The 20,334-nt window shown below is 33.8% G+C and overlaps 1 protein-coding gene and 1 non-coding gene across 2 annotated transcripts; one reads left to right on the top strand and one right to left on the bottom strand.

Annotated features, from left to right (window-relative positions):
* Window positions 1–7,465: 7,465 nt before the first annotated feature.
* On the bottom strand, window positions 7,466–16,613 carry LOC134275720 (small ubiquitin-related modifier 2-like). Its single transcript, XM_062757999.1, has 4 exons — window positions 16,463–16,613; window positions 10,695–10,826; window positions 8,574–8,645; window positions 7,466–8,338 (listed from the first exon to the last, which is right to left on the bottom strand). Exons 1-4 carry the CDS (start codon window positions 16,478–16,480, stop codon window positions 8,276–8,278), a joined length of 285 nt encoding a protein of 94 aa, XP_062613983.1. The 5' UTR covers window positions 16,481–16,613; the 3' UTR covers window positions 7,466–8,275.
* A 3,621-nt stretch (window positions 16,614–20,234) lies between these two features.
* On the top strand, window positions 20,235–20,307 carry Trnas-gga (transfer RNA serine (anticodon GGA)). The gene has a single exon. It is a non-coding gene; the product is annotated as a tRNA-Ser (tRNA).
* Window positions 20,308–20,334: the final 27 nt, after the last annotated feature.

The following is a 20,334-nucleotide window of genomic DNA, read 5'->3' as shown; positions in this document are numbered from 1 at the left end:
TTAATATAACCATAAAATTTCAGAAGTAGGACATGCTGACCTACTTTTTTGGTTGACATTCTCCAAGTACCTAAGTTACCTCAATTTATGATTCTTAGCTGATAAGGACCTAAAATACTCAGTATTTAAATAAAGCCATATAAATTAAAAAGTAGGTCATTGTGACCTACTTCAAGGTTGATGTTCTCCAAGGACCCAAGATGCATCAGCTGACAAAGTTTGATGATTCTTAACCAATTAAGACTTGAAATATTTAATTATAGCCGCAAGTATCACAGTGACTTACTTTTCAGTATACATGCTCTGAGGACCCAAGATGCATAAAATGACAAAGTTTGATGGTTGTAATGTTAGCCAAATAGTACCCATTGCCTTAAAATTTCAAAAGCAGGTCACAGTGTAAGTTAATGTACAAATTTTATGATAATCTGCCCATTGGGTCAGCAGGGGATGCTCACTCCTCCATGGCACCTGATCCCACCTCTGATGTTTCGGAGGTCCGTGTTTGCTCTGCTCTTAATTTGTATTGTTTTATGGACTTTGAGATTGAATACTGTTCGTTATCCATATCCTTCTTTTCTTAGCAACCAGTACTTTTGGTTTTATTTACCTAATTATCTTCCTTTCTTTAAGGGTAACAATCCTTGTTTTTATATAAAAGGGAGCCCTTGGGCTAAAGATACCCAGTTACTAATTTAATAATAATTGGGGCTCTTGAGTTATGGACCATATTCTAAAAATTTTACTCACACCACACAAATGGCCATAGCATTAGCTCTTTGAGCCTTTGGCTCAGAAGTGCTAATAAATACAAAAGTGCTGGTTCGCCATGTGTTTTTCATACTTGCTTCTGCTGTTGAGCCGTACTTCGTTATTCAGTAAGAATTATATAAAACTAAAAAATCTTCTCAAGGACTGCTGGGCAGATTATTACCAAATTTGCACACAAGGATGAGGATATATAGTAGCCTGTAGGTTTAAAATTCTTCAAGGCAACACCCTGGAACAAAAGGTGTGGTCTCAATGTCACTTCAAAGTAGACCAAAAATTATAACTCCAATATTTTGCTCACTTTAAGTACTAGGATCATCAAATGTTGTTGATGCATTTTAAGTATGTCAACTGAAAAGTAGCTCCATATAATCTTAAAAGCATTCCAAAGCATAAAATTCTGAAAAGTAAGTCAACATGACCTATTACTACACTTCAAGGACCAAAGATGCACCAACTAATAAATATCTAAAATACCAGCAATAAATTTTCAAAAGTAGGTCACAGTGACTTACTTTTCAGTTGACATACTGAGGACCAAAGATGCATCAACTGTCATATTTTGATGAATCAAAGCCAATTAGTAATTGAAATACATGTTTATTTGATTTCAGAAGTATATGTAGGTTACAGCGACCCACTTATAGTTTAAACTGGCAAAGTTTGACGATCATAGGCTTCAAAAGTATTCAATTATATGCCTCTAAAATAATTTGAGAATGCCTGCAAAATTCAACAAGAGGCCTACGGGCCCTATAGGTCACCTGAGTATTGTGTAACAACTTTCAAACAATTAACTGTGGTTCGTGTTTTAAACCAGAGGCCATGAAATTCACAATTTTGAAAGAGGCACCATTGTTTATCATAATTATAAACTTAGCATGCTTTCTCTATTTACATAATACCCAGAGGTAGATCAGAGTAACAAAGAGAAAATGCACTTCCACTTTCTAACCAGTTTTGCACCTCACCTAAAAAGAACCACTGACCCTGGGGCCACATACTTCAAAATTTTGCAAATTTTATCATAAAATGGTTGACTAATACCAAAGAGCAGATTTCAAAGCATTAATTTAGTTTCAGACTATGTAACACCCCCCCCCACCCCTACCCCGACCCAGGGGGGCATAAAAAAAACAATTTTGCTAGATGCACCTTTCTTCATCATAAATATATACACTTGGACCATTTTGTATATTTAATACCCAGAAGCAGAAAAGAAGATTTTCAAAGAATAAATGCATTTTCACTATATAATCAATAGAGCTCCGCCCTAACACCAGAACCCCGACCCTGGGGCCATAAAATTCACAATTTTGGAAGAGGCACTCTTGCTCATCATTGTTACTAGTATATGTACTTAGTTCGTTTTTCTGATACCCAGAAGCAGAGGATAAGATTTTCAAAGAATAAATGCATTTTCACTATATAATCAATAGAGACCCCCCCCCCCCAACACCAGAACCCCTGACCCTGGGGCCATAAAATTCACAATTTTGGAAGAGGCACTCTTGCTCATCAGAACTATATACTTAGTTTGTATATTTGATACCCAGAAGCAGAAAAGAAGATTTTCAAAGAATAAATGCATTTTCACTATATAATCAATAGAGCCCCGTCCTAACACCAGAACCCCTGACACTGGGGCCATAAAATTCACAATTTTGGAAGAGGCACTCTTGCTCATCATTGTTATGTACTTAGTTCATTTAATTGATACCCAGAAGCAGAGAAGAAGATTTTCAAAGAATAAATGCATTTTCATTATATAATCAAGAGTCCCCCCCCAACAGCAGAACCCCTGACCCTGGGGCCATAAAATTCACAATTTTTTGAAGAGGCACTCTTGCTCATCATTATGTACTTAGTTCATTTAATTGATACCCAGAAGCAGAGAAGAAGATTTTCAAAGAATAAATCATGTATTGTTTTATGGACTTTGAGATTGAATACTGTTCGTTATCCATATCCTTCTTTTCTTAGCAACCAGTACTTTTTGTTTTATTTACCTAATTATCTTCCTTTCTTTAAGGGTAACAATCCTTGTTTTTATTTAAAAGGGAGCCCTTGGGCTAAAGATACCCAGTTACTAATTTGATAATAATTGGGGCTCTTGAGTTATGGACCATATTCTAAAAATTTTACTCACACCACACAAATGACCATAGCATTAGCTCTTTGAACCTTTGGCTCAGAAGTGCTAATAAATACAAAAGTGCTGGTTCGCCATGTGTTTTTCATACTTGCTTCTGCTGATGAGCCGTACTTCGTTATTCAGTAAGAATTATATAAAACTAAAAAATTTTCTCAAGGACTGCTGGCAGATTATTACCAAATTTGCACACAAGGATGAGGATATACTGTAGGTTTAGAATTCTTCAAGGCAACACCCTGGAACAAAAGGTGTGGTCTCAACGTCACTTCAAAGTTGACCAAAAATTATAACTCCAATATTTTGCTCACTTTAAGTACTAGGATCATCAAATGTTGTTGATGCATTTTAGGTCCTCAGAATACTTGGTATGTCAACTGAAAAGTAGCTCCATATAATCTTAAAAGCATTCCAAAGCATAAAATTCTGAAAAGTAAGTCAACATGACCTATTACTACACTTCAAGGACCAAAGATGCACCAGGGGCGTAGCCAGGGTACATGTGATGTGGACGCCTGGATAGGCTGGGGGTCTGATGAATTTTCGACGATTTCGATGTGCATGCTTGACCCTTCTGACACTAGCAGTATTTTTCTTACACTTTTTCAGTTTGTTACGCAGCCACATTTAAGGTATGTTTTTTCCTTGTACAAAATGCGGACAGTCACTCAAACATGAGAAAAGATCTGTCCAAAAGCGAACCCACTAAAACAATTTTAGACTTTTGAAACTCGACAAAATACTTATGGTTAACATACGGTAGTTGGTTCGAGTGGTTGACTGGTGTAGGTCTACAGACCACGTAATCGACTGATAGTCAGGCTTACATTAATATTAAAAATACATCTCTAAAGATTGAAAATAACAAAGACATAAGAATTCTTTTCAACACATTTTCTTGCACATTACCTATGAACATTGTACACATTTTAAACTGAATGTTCATAAATATTCACAAATCTGGTATATCTTAAACTTTTTTTCAACAATTAAAAAAAACATGTAAAATATACTACTGGTTTTAAGGTAGTGTTAAGGCCTTATTATTATTTTTTAAGGTTAAACAAAATTTGACAATTTTTTTTTCGATTTTTGATGTTCATACATAAAGCTGAATTATGATTCTTGAAGTCTCGCATGAATCCGATATTAGGTTAAAATAGGGGGGATATCATTACAGAAGTTAAGCATTGCGGTTGGAAGTTAATTACCATTAATAGAAATTGAAATTTTTGGCATTAAATAAAATTATCGTTTGTTTTAAGTGAACCGACTGGAGTTTTATTGTGTGACATCTACAACAGAGAAACTTTAAGAATGTAATTACACTTAGAAAAAATATCAGCAATATTCGATAGTAAACTTTAAGAATGTATTTACACTTAGAAAAAATATCAGCAATATTCGATAGTAAACCAAAATCCGGGAAAATCTTTTGATTTCAGTGAGGTGTATAATACTTTTCCGCCTAAAACTGATTCTGTTGTTTTTCATTTATTTTTTATTTACTAATATTTTGCAAAAATGATGAGTACGCTTTACAGTATTACGCCTGTCTCCCTCTCCTCTCCTATCTTTTTTTTGGAAAATGATGTGGACGTTTTTACGTACAAACGTACGCCTGGCTACGCCCCTGTGCACCAACTAATAAATATCTAAAATACCAGCAATAAATTTTCAAAAGTAGGTCACAGTGACTTACTTTTCAGTTGACATACTGAGGACCAAAGATGCATCAACTGTCATATTTTGATGAATCAAAGCCAATTAGTAATTGAAATACATGTTTATTTGATTTCAGAAGTATATGTAGGTTACAGCGACCCACTTATAGTTTAAACTGGCAAAGTTTGACGATCATAGGCTTCAAAAGTATTCAATTATATGCCTCTAAAATAATTTGAGAATGCCTGCAAAATTCAACAAGAGGCCTACGGGCCCTATAGGTCACCTGAGTATTGTGTAACAACTTTCAAACAATTAACTGTGGTTCGTGTTTTAAACCAGAGGCCATGAAATTCACAATTTTGAAAGAGGCACCATTGTTTATCATAATTATAAACTTAGCATGCTTTCTCTATTTACATAATACCCAGAGGTAGATCAGAGTAACAAAGAGAAAATGCACTTCCACTTTCTAACCAGTTTTGCACCTCACCTAAAAAGAACCACTGACCCTGGGGCCACATACTTCAAAATTTTGCAAATTTTATCATAAAATGGTTGACTAATACCAAAGAGCAGATTTCAAAGCATTAATTTAGTTTCAGACTATGTAACACCCCCCCCCCCACCCCCACCCCGACCCAGGGGGGCATAAAAAAAACAATTTTGCTAGATGCACCTTTCTTCATCATAAATATATACACTTGGACCATTTTGTATATTTAATACCCAGAAGCAGAAAAGAAGATTTTCAAAGAATAAATGCATTTTCACTATATAATCAATAGAGCTCCGCCCTAACACCAGAACCCCTGACCCTGGGGCCATAAAATTCACAATTTTGGAAGAGGCACTCTTGCTCATCATTGTTACTAGTATATGTACTTAGTTCGTTTATCTGATACCCAGAAGCAGAGGATAAGATTTTCAAAGAATATATGCATTTTCACTATATAATCAAGAGAGCCCCCCCAACACCAGAACCCCCGACCCTGGGGCCATAAAATTCACAATTTTGGAAGAGGCACTCTTGCTCATCAGAACTATATACTTAGTTTGTATATTTGATACCCAGAAGCAGAAAAGAAGATTTTCAAAGAATAAATGCATTTTCACTATATAATCAATAGAGCCCCGTCCTAACACCAGAACCCCTGACACTGGGGCCATAAAATTCACAATTTTGGAAGAGGCACTCTTGCTCATCATTGTTATGTACTTAGTTCATTTAATTGATACCCAGAAGCAGAGAAGATTTTCAAAGAATAAATTCATTTTCATGCCATTTTCAAGAGAGCCCCCCCCAACACCAGAACCCCTGACCCTGGGGCCATAAAATTCACAAGTTTGGAAGAGGCACTCTTGCTCATCAGAACTATATACTTAGTTTGTATATTTGATACCCAGAAGCAGAAAAGAAGATTTTCAAAGAATAAATGCATTTTCACTATATAATCAATAGAGCCCCGTCCTAACACCAGAACCCCTGACACTGGGGCCATAAAATTCACAATTTCGGAAGAGGCACTCTTGCTCATCATTGTTATGTACTTAGTTCATTTAATTGATACCCAGAAGCAGAGAAGAAGATTTTCAAAGAATAAATTCATTTTCACTATATAATCAATAGAGTCCCCCCCCCAACACCAGAACCCCTGACCCTGGGGCCATAAAATTCACAATTTTGGAAGAGGCACTCTTGCTCATGAGTTACTCAGGTGACCTAAAAAGTGGGTCAATTTACCTACTTTTTAAAAAAAAATGTTTTAAGGCCATAAGATGTGTTAAAATTTCTAGGTTTCTAAACCTCACAGTATCTGAAATATTAAATGAACATCAATTTTATTTATGCCCCAGTAATTGAAAATTCAGGGGTACATGTACTTAGTTTTTGTCCTGTCTCTGTCTGCAAAAACTTTAACCTTCGCTATAACTTTTGAGTGGGTGGGGTTATGGCTTTCATATTTCACAGATGTATTCCTCATAACAAGACCTTTCCTCGGCTACCATCATATCTGACCCAATGAACTTGGGGTTTGACCTCGTGAAACAAAAATTTCTTGAAATTTAACCTGGACAACAATTTCTGAATAGATGGTGCAAGGGGTTTCATATTTAACATGTGTATTCACTGTGACAAGACCTTTCATTGGGTGAAAAAATATTTGACCTTAGAGTTTGTCTCACTTAAAAAAAAAAAATTAAAAATTGACCATAACTTTTCAAATTGTTAGTACTAGTTAGCCTGTTTTGTGTGGAGATTTTCAGACATTTTTAAAGCCTCATGAGCTTAACTTCGAATAGATCCAAGAAAATTTCAGAAAAAAAAATCATGTATTGATAATAAATATGCCAACAATTCAATTTCAAAATGATAATTTTTTCCCTACCATGGAGTCTACATCCAGGGGCCAAATATGTCAAAATTTTAGTTGAGGGGTCCTCATGATAATCATGTAGACAAAACTGACAGCCTGATTGCACGATCTTCAGTGGCTTTGGCCACAACCCTCATTTCTTGAGACAGGGATATCATATATGTTACTTTTTCCTCATACATGTTACTCTTGTCAAAATTGGTTGAAAACAATTTCGTGTGATGTTCCACAGCTAGAAATGTTCCAGGACTGATTTACTTGGCATAAAAATCCTGTGGTTATTCAAGTACACTCGAACATATTGTACAGTCAACAGTCCTTAACAACATGATCCAATTTCACTTAAACTGGAAGGACTCTTAGCAAACTTTTTATATATGTACATGTATAAAACATTATGTACCCTTTTCAGATGAATCACACCAATAGATAAGAACAGGATAAATTCCCCAACAAGGCCAAAAATTATGAAAACTTGTAAATCAAAAACATGAAAGCCTTTAAAAACTTGTATACTTTTACTGACAAATGTGAGAAATGAATTACACTGTTTTTTTACAACATATTGCAAACAATCATGTTAATGAATAAAATAACAACCATCACATCGACTGCTCTCTGATTTTGTCTCCGTTTCTGGCCCCTGTGTTTCTATAATGTTCAGAGATATTCTTATAACACTCTTAAAATTCATAGTCAGACAGGACTCGGGAAATATTTCAATAGCTTTACTAAAGTACAAGAGTTAAAACATAGACACCAGATATATACTATAGGAAAACAAGCATTAAAACATTAAAATCACTCACTGGGAACATTGGGATAGATGATCTTTGTCAAAACAGAATTAAGATACAAAATCTTGATTAATAAGACTAGATGGGCAATTCAACTTGATTCAGAGTTTAGTAGTAGATGGGTTTCAATGTTCTAAATAATAATGAGGTAAACATAAATTCACATAATACAAGCATTGGACAGTCACTCCGAAGTTCCCAAGGAGCCCATCAAATTTAGTATAATAATCAAGTCTCTATAGTTTTTATCAGTATGTTGTTTTTTTTAACCAAAATGTCTATAAACTATATACAGAACATAAAAACAAATCAAGCTGGCCACACTGAGAGTGGACATTCCATGATTGCTGGAGGTGCTTTCTTTGCAGTAGCCATCAGTCACACTGGTGCCAATGAAGAACATGATGAATTATAAACAAGATGAGATGAAATATGAAGATCAGGCACCATCATTTTTTTTGTCTCCACTTTTCTTTAATCACTCACACTACATTGTTTGTTTTGTGTTTATCTCACAATAAGCCTCCCGTTTGCTGTTGGAATACATCTATACTGTCGCCATCTTCCATATCCAACTGAAATTGTAAAAGGAAAGATATTAAATTGTTTACAAAATTTCTTTTTATCATTTAGAAAAGCATGCAATCCATTGCATGTTAAGGTTTTGTTTCATAATAGTATAAAATTTTGCATTGCAAAATTAATTCAGTATGCCGAAATTGTTTACTAATTGTAAATTCATTCTGAATGCTAAAATGAACAATGCAATCAAATATACACAACTACATTATAAAAAATCCAAGTACTTACCCCTGAAGGTGTGTCTGTTTCATTTATGGGATTTCCATCAAACCTAAACCTCACAACACCAAGTTTTAACCCCTACAATTGAATGATGAAACCAATTTTAAATCTATCAAGTTTATTTTTAACAAACAGCAATTAAAAACTGAAGAAACAATATTCTATAGTACGATATAGCTATCCTTTTCTGTTCTTTTTTCCTTTGAATTGATTCTGTTGTGAACAAAATATATTCAGTAGTCCTATTGGCACAGTCCTACATAATAAAATGAAAGAAAAAGTGAGCTAGCTCACATACCCCACGCTCCCCAAAAACTTGACTGTGAAACACATAATGAAAGGCACAGCTAGTGCACTTTAAATACATAGTATAGATCAAAAACGGCAATAATTGCAAAAAAATCTTCACATCAAAATGTCTTGCATATGAGGACATTTAAATGTGGAATGAAGTTTCTAGATAAATAATGGAATCAAAATTTCTTGGCATTATACAAATCCAAACATTAATTTGAAGTGGTTGGGGGTGAGGGGGGGGGGGGGGAGAAATTTTCTTGAATAATAGGCAAAACTCTTTGGGATAAAATAATGGAATATGTCCTAAATATCTGCATAGGTTGACGAAACTATGTACAACAGTTTAAGAGGAGTAGTGCTGACAAACTGTTCATCTGTATATTCAAAATATGGCCAAAAAGTCTAAGTTGGAAAGTGTGGAAATTCCCGGAAAAATAAAGGAATCGGAATTTCCTGGTAATATGCACATCTACATATTGTGTCCTAAATATCTGCAAAGTTTAACGAAATCTGTGCAGCGGTTTATGAAGAGTTGCGCTGACAAACTGTTCATCTTTATATTCAAGGTATGGCCAAATGCCTAAGTTAAAAAGTGCGGAAATTCCTGGAAAAAATAATGGAATCGGAATTTCCTGGTAATATGCACATCTACACATTGTGTTTTAAATATCTGCAAAGTTTGACGAAATTCTGTGCAGCGGTTTATGAGGAGTTGCGCTGACAAACTGTTCATCTCTATATTCAAGGTATGGCCAAATGCCTAAGTTAAAAAGTGCGGAAATTCCCGGAAAAAATAATGGAATCGGAATTTCCTGGTAATATGCACATCTACACAATGTGTCCTAAATACCTGCAAAGTTTGACGAAATTCTGTGCAGCGGTTTATGAGGAGTTGCGCTGACAAAAAAAAGAGGACTGACTGACTGACTGACTGACTGACGGACTGACTGATGGACGGGTCAAAAACATTATACCTCCCGCAACTAGTTGTGTGGGGTATAATTATTAGTGAGCAGTTGCAACATTACAAAGACCAATAACTTAAGGATTTCCATCCCTAATTGGACCAAATTCTCTACCATTAAATGGCTGTCTAGTACATAACACTCTGATATTAAATTAAAGCATTTAAAAGTAGAAAAGGATTGACCCTGAAAAAGTTTCAGAAATTTCACTAATTAAGCATTAATTAATTAACAAAGATTGCATTGAAGTCTATAGGAAAAAGCGTTTTTTGAAAATAAAAATTCAAATAAGAATTTCATTAAATACTGCAGTGGAAAGATGTATTTAAACATTTAGCCATAGAATGACAATTTTAAATAATTTTTTGCTCGTATAAGTTTTTTTTTTAATTGATTTTTTTATTACATGTAATTAAAAACAAGGGGGAACTCTTACCAAAATTTAAGGTCATAAATTAGGACACATACCACCCTTAATGCGAATAGTAATAAATGGGATTTGTGTCTAAATATACAGAGTATTCAACACCTACACATTTTTTATGCATTCAATTTCATTGAATATGTTGCTATTCGGGATTGAATACCATAAATTGTAAAATTAATCAATCAATGATTCAGTTAAATTACTATCATAAAACTACTGTGTACTTAAAAGTGGGCTCTGGGATTCATCGTTGGCGCAGACATTGATACCCAAATTTTAATGTGCCAATTTTTGTACAATACATGTACCATTATATTTCTTAAGTCTTTTTGAAAATATTAAATCAATGTTAGAGAGAAAGTTATTTGCCAAATTATATGTTAATCTTAAGTTCTTTGGTAAAATGGGGGCCAAAAAACCTGAAGATGTAAAACTCACAGCTCTGTCACAGTATGCAGACATCAACTTCCTCAAAGGCGTGTTCTTCTTTATCTTAAAATGTACTACACTGCCATCCTGGCCTGTGACTTTCAAGTTAATGTGTTCACTGCTTTCTGGCTTGATCTCGTCCTATAATTTTAAAAAAAATGAAATTGATATTACATGCAATTTATTTGTAGCTCTTTTTTTAAGGAGGCTGGGGAGGGGGGGGGGGGGGGTCATAGATTAACCACAAACTAACCACCAGATTAAACTTATTTTTTTTAGATACGGTATCCTAAGCTGTCAACTATCATTTGGCAAAGAAAAAATTCATATATTTTAGTCTAAAATTTGATCATTTTTGTATATCTTTATATGGAGCTCTTCTTTTAAAGGAGATTGAAATAGTCTGAAAATGGCTGCCACCCCCAGCCTCTTTAATGTAAGAATGCTACATCATGAAATGTCGATACTTTTATAGGTTTTTGAATCTTCACAAATTTTCAAACTTATTTTATCTTAGAGCATTGCAGCTGTTTGCAAGTAACATTTCAATTCTCATTGGTAATATGGGCTACCAGCTTAACTAGTTTTACAAGCCTACATTCATTTTTGGTGTCCAAATAAAGTTTCAGTCCACTTGGTAGAAAAAATTCATCTTTTTGCATCAAAATTTCTGATTAAACTATGATTTTATTTTTCATCTTTCCGAGGATTTTGATACCCAATGTATGAAAATTATTATTTTTTAAATTTTAGTCCTCAGTCACAATATTGTAACAAGAAAAGGTTCCATAAACACAAGTGTTTTCCTTTTATTTCAAAGTAAAGGGTTCGAGATCAGTTGTAAAAGTCTAGGGTATGAGGTTTATGAACAAAATCTCTGTGGACCTTACAACAAATTGTTATTTCAAAGCGGCATTTTTGTCAATTGAAGCGGTCAATTTGGCTGGTTGCCGGTTCTTAGGGAAAACACTGAACATTTTTTGGTAGGAATACAAAAGTGGGTTTTTTGTAGAAGATTCAAATCAAGGGTGGTTTCCGAATAATTTTCGAATAAAAATTTAGGTGTGCCCACAGACAAAATTACTAGGGCTGCCACAAATCAGAAAATTTTCGAATCGATTCGGTTCAAACAAAAACCTCGATTTTCGAATAATTTCGGTTCGAAATAGATCTTTTTTTTTTATTTTTTTGTATAAAATCTGTAATCTTTGATCATCATAATCATATGACATTCTTTAATAAATAATGATTAATACTTTTATAAGGTTTATTTAGATAAAATGGAATGTAAAGCCAAGAAAACAAAGAAAATACCTAATGTTCTAATTACAAAGTATGACTCAAGAATCAAATGTCGGAAATTCAAATTAACAAAAATGCTGGTCATTGGTTTTAAAAGATGACACATGCAAACAAATCTTTCAAACAAAACCAATGATTTCTATATTAATTAGGCCATATAAAATTAATCTTTAGATTCTCATCCCCGCCCGTCCCTCTCAAAATGTCCCGCCCCGATGTTTTTTATTTTGATTTTTGGGTATTTTCATGTATTTTTATTCAGTAAGAATTTGGTTCAAAGTTTAAGAGTTATCTCCCGTCTGTATTAAAAGTCGCGTGTCGCTATTAATAGCAAAAACGCCATGTGAAGAATGGAGAAAAATCGGCAATAAAAGAAGTTTAAATGTGTAAGGAAAAGATAATTTGTCAGTATAGAGAAGGCAGAGAAGAAAAAATAGCATAAACACATATAGATACCATCACTGGCAGGAGCGAGTATGTAGAGAGATTGTAACTAAGTAAAAATAGACGAGTAAAATGACACCTGGTCAAGTTATATATAACGATCTCCAGCTGTGTGACTTTGCTTTGAAATAAACAAAATCTACAACATCGTAGACAGACTTATGAGAAGGCCTAGATTTTTCAGTAGAATAATTATTAGAACATTTATATAGATTTTGCAAAATAAAAAGTCACGCATCCCTACCTCATTTTGTTCAGGGTGTGCCGTATAATGTGTACTTGATAACTTGTTAATTAACAATAAATATTTAATTTTTAAAGCAAAAATTTTCTTAAAATATTTAAAAGAATATGAAAAGAATTAAATCTACCGTATAATCCCTATTAACCGCCCGGGGCGCTTAGAAATTTGCAAAAAGAGGGCGGTTATTTTGGTGTTTTCTTTATCATATTTAATGACATATTTTAACTTCAAAAAATTGTTTGAAAATAAAAATAAATACAAGAAAAAACAAAGATAATGTCTAACTTTACTTACAGTGAAGATAAACCACCCAAATTATGCTAAATTGTTCATTTTCCACTGAGAAATTGGATGATAGACAAATTTCATTCTCACTTTCTTCATTTTTTTTTTAAAACGATTCCAGTTGATTTTAATCACTTACAGGGGGCCCTTATTTCCTGACAATTGAAAAAGACCTAAGGGGGCGCTTATAGGGGTAGGGGCGGTAAATAGGGATTATACGGTATTCATATTTGCATTAAGGTAATGAAAAAAAAATGTGTACGTGGCGTCCATTGTTTTGTTGATACTTAGGCCTATATATAAATTAACAAATATAAAAAATAAAAAATAAAATCCGCCCACCCGCCCCAATTTTTTAGCAAATTAGGATGAGAATCTAAAGACTAATTTTACCTGGCCTTATTATGCTAAACATAAAAGTATTGGTATTTTGCTCACAAAGGCTGTTTGGCCACAATAGAAATGGTAAGATCCCTGCTGTGAATTAAATTTTTGATTCACCAATACGATATCAAAACACCTAACCACATAACTGTCATAACAAGAATGTCAATAATTATTTCACATTCAAAACGATCTCAATATTAATAAAGAGAAACACGGAAATTTGCAGCACTGTGTTCCTCTAAATTCAGAACTACGTGGCTGATGGGTGTTGCCTTTTAGTAAATCTATTTATCCTCTGTACCATCTTTGTGTCGAAAATGGAAGGTGGAAGTAGTCTACTGTCGACTTCTTCATGCCCATTTTCATGTTTTTGTTTACTTTAACATGATTTGCCATCATTTCTTCCGATTAACCATTCGGAATGCGCGTAACAACAGCAAATGTTAGTATGAAAAAATCAAACCTGAATAGAATCGAAATCCCGGCAAAACGTATCTCAGTTAAGCAATATTTCAGTTAATCGTGGCAGCCCTAAAAATTACTTACATTGTTATCCGAGTTCAACAGTGACTTTTTGCAATTATGATGCAGAGATATCACAAATCAAGTGTGAAATGAAAACTTCCATGGCACAAATTTGTAAAGAGGGCATAGAAATTGATTAAAATTTTGCTAATATGTTCATAATGTATCAGGTAACCTTGGTGGGTTAGAAAATTGGCATTTTGCTTGCTCAAAGGTAAGAAAATAATTTTTGAGAAACTTATTTTGGTTGACACAAATTTCAATGGCATTGTAAAAGAAAAAACTTCATCTTCTACATGAGTTCTCAGAATGTGAATCTTTGTGTTATACTGAGTTTGATTAAAACCTAGACAATAACAGCTGAGAGATAAATTCTTAAACAACATACAGATATTTGTTTAGTACTTATGCACAAGGATGTGTATTTAACAGTTTTAAAATTTTGGCAGACTATTTCAAACAGCTAAAATAAGAAAAAATTAGCACCCTACTCAAATTTCCCACTGTACAGTATTCAGGGTTCGACACTAACGGTAGCCCGCTGGCCCGGGACAACTGAATATTGAGGTTGGGCTAACAAACATACTTGCCAACCTCTGACATGTAAAAATCTGGTCATGACCAGATTTGGAAAGTAAAAAATCTGGTCATAGCGCGTAACGACATTCACCATGATTAAATTATATTATATATATATAATTATTATGTATAATATACAAGTATTAGTGTATTGAGTATTCTTTTATTTAAAAAAGGCTTTAATTTACAAGTACAAAGACAAAAAATGAATAACTTCAATTTTGATTAAATTTAGATGTTAAAAAAGAGCATTGAAGGTTTTATTATTCAGTACTGACCTGAAATAAGTGTACTTTTTGTTAAAGAAAGCCTTTTCAGCTTAAATTGTGATAAATTTGAAAATATACTCGTTTTGGTTTTGAAGTTATTTTTGTCTCTCTTAATGGATTTAATTAACACGTGCAATATGTATTTGATGTACAGGTAGGCCTAACAATCTTTGATCACTTGAATTTATTGTACAACAATGTTGTATGACAGTTGTTTTCCAACATTCCTAAATACATATTCTTTGCGTTTTTCTTGGTTCAATTTGTTCCTGCTGGCCCTGATAACGATCTACTTCTATCGGAAGCCATTTTAAATTGACTTCAAACTTTGATTTGTCTTAACAACTCTCAGTTAATTGTTTACACCTGCACTCATAATTTCCAGGGTAATTAACTGGTAAACGGCCTAATGAGCATAGCCATCGGCATTGTTTACGTAGATCCAAGCTTGGGTTGTAACTGGAAGTTAAAAGTGCAATCTAATTTACGAACCAAATCCGGAAATCGGGAGATTTTCGGGTTGATCGGCAAAAATCGGGTGAAAAGCATGACCCGCCGGGTGATAAAAAATAATCGGGTTAAGGGTCGAAAAATCGGGTGTAACCCGACGAAATCGGGTCAGTTGGCAACTATGCTAACAAACATGCCTTTAAACTTGCCCTGCAGGGCTACTAAGAATTTTACTAAATACTCACTCAGAGCAACAAAAATAATTATCAATTACACACAATGTATCTAATAATTATTAAATCTATTTTCAAACGTTTATAATTATTTTTTTTGTATGTCAAAATTGTAAAATTTAAAGGTGATTCGAAATACCCTAAATGATTATATATGTGGACTTTTTCGAATAGAAGAATGTCTAAGGTACAGTCATAGAGTGGCATATAATTTCTACCCAAAATACAGCCAGAATGCAGGATTTGGCATCTCTATTTTTAAAATTTTCCGGGGGAGGCCCCCCGTACCCCCACCAGCAGGAGGGGGAAACCCCCTCCCGCACCTACCCCCCTCGTCGCTTCGCGACTCGGCAAAGACAACTAATACATGAACAGGGCTAGTAGAAATTCAAAATGGTTAGCCCTGCTGACAACTATGGTGTAAAAATTAAGTGTCGATCCCTGGTATTCAACAATTAGTTAGTCATTTTGTCTAGAGCATCTGAAGAAAAGAAAATTTTATGCAAATCATAAATCATTGGAATTGGGCTAAAAAAGAAGACCTTTCAAGAAGTTTTTTTCCCATAAAATATTTTACTTTTTTTTCATGGAAATTCTAGTTAAACAAAAAAGGCCAAACTGTAGAGTAACATTTAACCATCTCGCGATTTATTAGTATAAGAAAACACACTTTAAACATACTTTAAACTACGCATGTATACAAGTAATTAACAGAACTTTTTTGCTTGTACATGAACACGCAACTAGGGGTACTGAAAGGCAGTGAAAGCCCCCCCCCCCCCCCCCTCCTTTCCTTTCACCCATCTTCCTCAAGAATATAACCCGTTTACTGATATTTGAACTTAACCCATTTTGTTTTACATTTTTTCTGTAAATAAACTAAACAAATTCAATAAGTTTTTCGTTTAGGGCAGTTTAAGGTCAATACGCGTGGCTTTGGATCACATGGAAAAATGAAAACAGCATTGTTCAAATCACAACGCGGGAAGGAGTGTCGTGCGATGGTCCCCGGGAATGTACATCGACTAATAAACAAACATAAATTCCTCGCAAAGGTACCTTTTTCTCTTCCGACATTTTCTCAAGTTTTTCTTTGAAAACAAACAAAAGCACTGGGTCTTTGTATCTGCTTGCCTGTCTATCGGCTTGGCTGAAAAAATTAAAATGGCGCACAAAGGAAATACCCAACTAAAATATCGCTATGTAAAACGGTTTTTCATTGGATGACAATTTTTGACCTTCAAATGACCTTGAAATAAAGAAATGCTAATCAAGTGATTTTTTGTCCATGCCTTTATTCTTGAATCGCTTAAAACATTCATAAAATTGTCCTTACAACTCTTTATTGAATGCATATTGATGAATTCATCCTTTTCATACAGTGTAATATGGAATATCAAAGAACTGAATATTATTATGTATTTTCCACCAAACTTGGAAAGGTGGTATAATCTAAATTTATCATCCAATGAAAACACCCATATGATTTGGAGTTTTAAGAAAGTTGTATTCAAGCTACATTTCATATCTTGTTTACAGACATTGCTCAAATAGATATATTCTCTCTCCAGTGGCTGCACCCGTGGATTTTTTCTTTTACTTAATTTTTGTAATCAATGAGTTTGATTAAAATTTACGACCAAAAGTATGAAAAAAATCCTTTCACTTTTGATATCTGTCCCGGCCTTTCCTTGCATAGCCCTAAATATTCAACAAACCTAATTTATTAGTATATTCAGGGACCTAGTATATATAGGTCCCGGGTATATTTAGCCCTAAGTAATTTGCACAAAAAAGTGACAAGACATCATAAAGTATATTAGATCTACAGGTCGATGAAAAATTACTGTTTAGTTCTCTTCAGAATTCTACACATGAGAGACTACTTTAGGATAAATATTGGCATATATTGGCATATACATGTAGCTGCTCGGAAGAAGAAATCATATTTAGAGTTTAAATGATATGTGTTATAAGTGTTATTTGAATTGAAAGCTTATTATGAGCTGCATTTTTAATCATGTTAATTTTTTGCTCAAATGCCGGGGCTTTTAGGATAAAGCTGTTTTTAATTTAAACCTTTATTATCAATTAAACAAAAACAAAGATTTATTTTTTTCAAAAGCAAGATTTCTGAATATTGTAATGTAGTCTAAGCCGGTTATAAATAGAATATTATTAGATAATGCAATATTGCACAGTGATGGTGAAGTATAATGTAATTCTACTTCAATCAAAGCTTATAAATAGATCACAAATATGAAGTAAAAAAGTTTATGATTTTTTTTTCTGTCAACGAAATAGTTATAATTACACAATTAATTGTGGCAGATTTCTCAGACTTCAACTAGTTGTTAAATCATGAGCCACTCAGACCCTTTGCCATGAAAGATACATATCTTACCTTTGGTAAAATTCAGTGGTAAGGGAAGATCTTCTGCATCCACAGCAGTTAGCAAATTTTGCTTGGAGACTAAGGCAGATATTAACTCAAATGGTGACAAGTGCCACATTCTTTCCCCATACTTTTTGTAGCTTTTTTAAAGACAATATATGTGAAAGTTTTGCTTTACAAAAATAAATGTGTTTTGAAGTTGATTTAGTGACAAATAACACACTTTAATCTTGAAAAAATTTTTAAGATGGCCTGCATTTGACATTTCCGGATTTTTTTTTTAAATTTTCAACTTTTCATTTTTGACATGTTTTAATTTTAATCACCAGCATTTAACATATACATTCATTCCTTTTTATATAATTCAAATAAAGCATTATTGATTTATTGCAGTATTAAAACATACACTAATGGCCAGGTTATAGAAGATTTGGCTTCTAACAAATTTTTACATCCACCCCACCTCCAGGAAATAGAATCCTTCAAAGTAGAAAATTAAGGAATATCACACAGTAAAGGTTAAATTACCTATACGCCATAGTGAACGATTTCTAATGCATGACCAGGAAACCATATTCAAACAAAATAAATAAACATGCACTTACCCGTTTAAAGAACTGAATAACTTCTTATAATAAGAAATGGCTTTTTCATTGTTTTCCCTAGTTAAATAAAACAACTTATTATAATGAAAGAAAAAAAACATAAATGACCAAATGAATGGTAACTGACTGCTAACAAAGAAATGAAAAAAATTATATTGTCGAAAATAAAAAATCATTTGTGTTTATTATTTAAAAAAATAATTAAAATTTCTAAATCAAAAAGCCCGACCTGAATAACCTACTGGTCATTCAAACTAGCCATTTAAAAAAAAGAAGGGATGTAGGTAGGGGCAGGTGCCCACTCAAAGGATTCCTGAGCCAAAACACCTGAAATAAATATACAAATATAGATCATTTTAGTAAATACCTTGTACAACATTAATTATAATTTAACAAAATTTCCATCAAATTTAAAGACCAAAATATCTCACATTTTCAAGTTTAGACTAATTTAAAGTTCATCAATTGATCATTATAATTACTGCGAAATCACTCATTTTCATGAGGGTTTAATTGGGCATGGAGAAACCCACGAAATTATGACCACCACGAAATTTCATATACTATAATCCTAAAATTACTAAACATTCACCTTTGACCCACAAAATCAAATCCCCACAAACCAATATTTTCCCCAAAACATGGAAAATTTGACCCCTCAAAAATATGTGATTTTACAGTACTTATTATGCATAAAGTTCAGGGTTCAAAGAAAAATTCCCAGTAAAAAATCTGTGGATTGCTGTTAATCTTATCATGCACTCCATTATATTAATTACCAATCTAATTAATTTACATTATTTTGACAAGAAAACATCCCATAAAGGGTTTTTAAGGTATATTTCGGGGCGGGGGGGGGGGGGGGGGGGGGATTCGCTTCAACAATATTACGATGATTTTGCAGTTACGATTTGATTTTTAAAAATTGACCTCTGAATGACCCTTAATGGAACACGTTGTTAAATGTGGGGTATGTAGCACATGTGATTATATTCAGATCTTATGATTTTTTTAGATAAAATGTGAAGATGACTATTACACTTTTCAACAGCTACATGCCTTGAAAAGGAAACAATATGCAATACAAGGAATTTGGCGAGAGACATACTTGACATACCTATAATAGGTCTATTATTGATTGGATGACCATTCAATGACACACTTAATTGTAAAAGAATAGACAACGAGATTATGAACATTCTTCCTCCTAAATTGAAAGGTCAATCCATATAAGATATCCAACAAGCCCTACAAAGAAAAAAAAGTTTATAATGCATTTTAGCTTCATGTTAATAGTTGGTATATCTCTATCTATATTTTCAACTGTCATTGTTGAGATAAAACTAGAAATAGAATTATATATAAAATTTTGTAGAGAACCATTTACTCATCTGTTGACAAAAGTGAAAACTGTGCACTGGGCCTTTTTGCTGTATATGACAGAGCTTGTAGACTTAGACTGTCAATCATTGAATAAAAATAATTATAGTTTTTCACCTGCAAGTGTTAGCGTCTTAATACCAGTGAAAAATTCTACTGGGATATGTTACACAAACATGCAAACATATCATTAAATGAGTGGCGGTCAGCCGGGTTCGATCGCCGGTGGCCAGATAGATCAGTTGGTAGAGCACCTGACCGGAGCTTCAGGGGGCCCGGGTTCAAATCCCTGTCCGGTCCGCTGAATTTTCTCCTCTCCCGTTACATTTGGTGCCCTGGAACTAACAGGTGAGAGGCCTGCCAGGGATGAACCTGGGTTGGGGTCTTTGTGGGGCCAAAGACCTTTAAGGAGGGAGGAATGTATGGTCGGTCATTTTAAAAGTTATCGCCTGGCCAGATAGCTCAGTTGGTAGAGCACCTGACTGGAGTTTCAGGGGGCCCGGGTTCAAATCCCGGTCTGGTCCGCTGCATTTTCTCCTCTCCCGTTACAT

The sequence above is a fragment of the Saccostrea cucullata genome, unplaced genomic scaffold (genome assembly GCF_032062105.1).
Source record: "Saccostrea cucullata isolate Sc308-1 unplaced genomic scaffold, CSIRO_AGI_Scuc_v1 ctg419, whole genome shotgun sequence".
Lineage (NCBI taxonomy): Eukaryota > Metazoa > Mollusca > Bivalvia > Ostreida > Ostreidae > Saccostrea > Saccostrea cuccullata.
The sequence above is the reverse complement of the archived record's forward strand: the minus strand, read 5'-3'. Positions and strand labels throughout refer to the sequence as shown.

Coding starts and splice junctions, on each gene's coding strand:
- LOC134275720 (XM_062757999.1), bottom strand. Junction 8,646..10,694: donor CTGCATACTGTGACAGAGCT/GTGAGTTTTACA, acceptor ATTCAATTGTAG/GGGTTAAAACTTGGTGTTGT. Junction 8,339..8,573: donor AAACAGACACACCTTCAGGG/GTAAGTACTTGG, acceptor TTACAATTTCAG/TTGGATATGGAAGATGGCGA.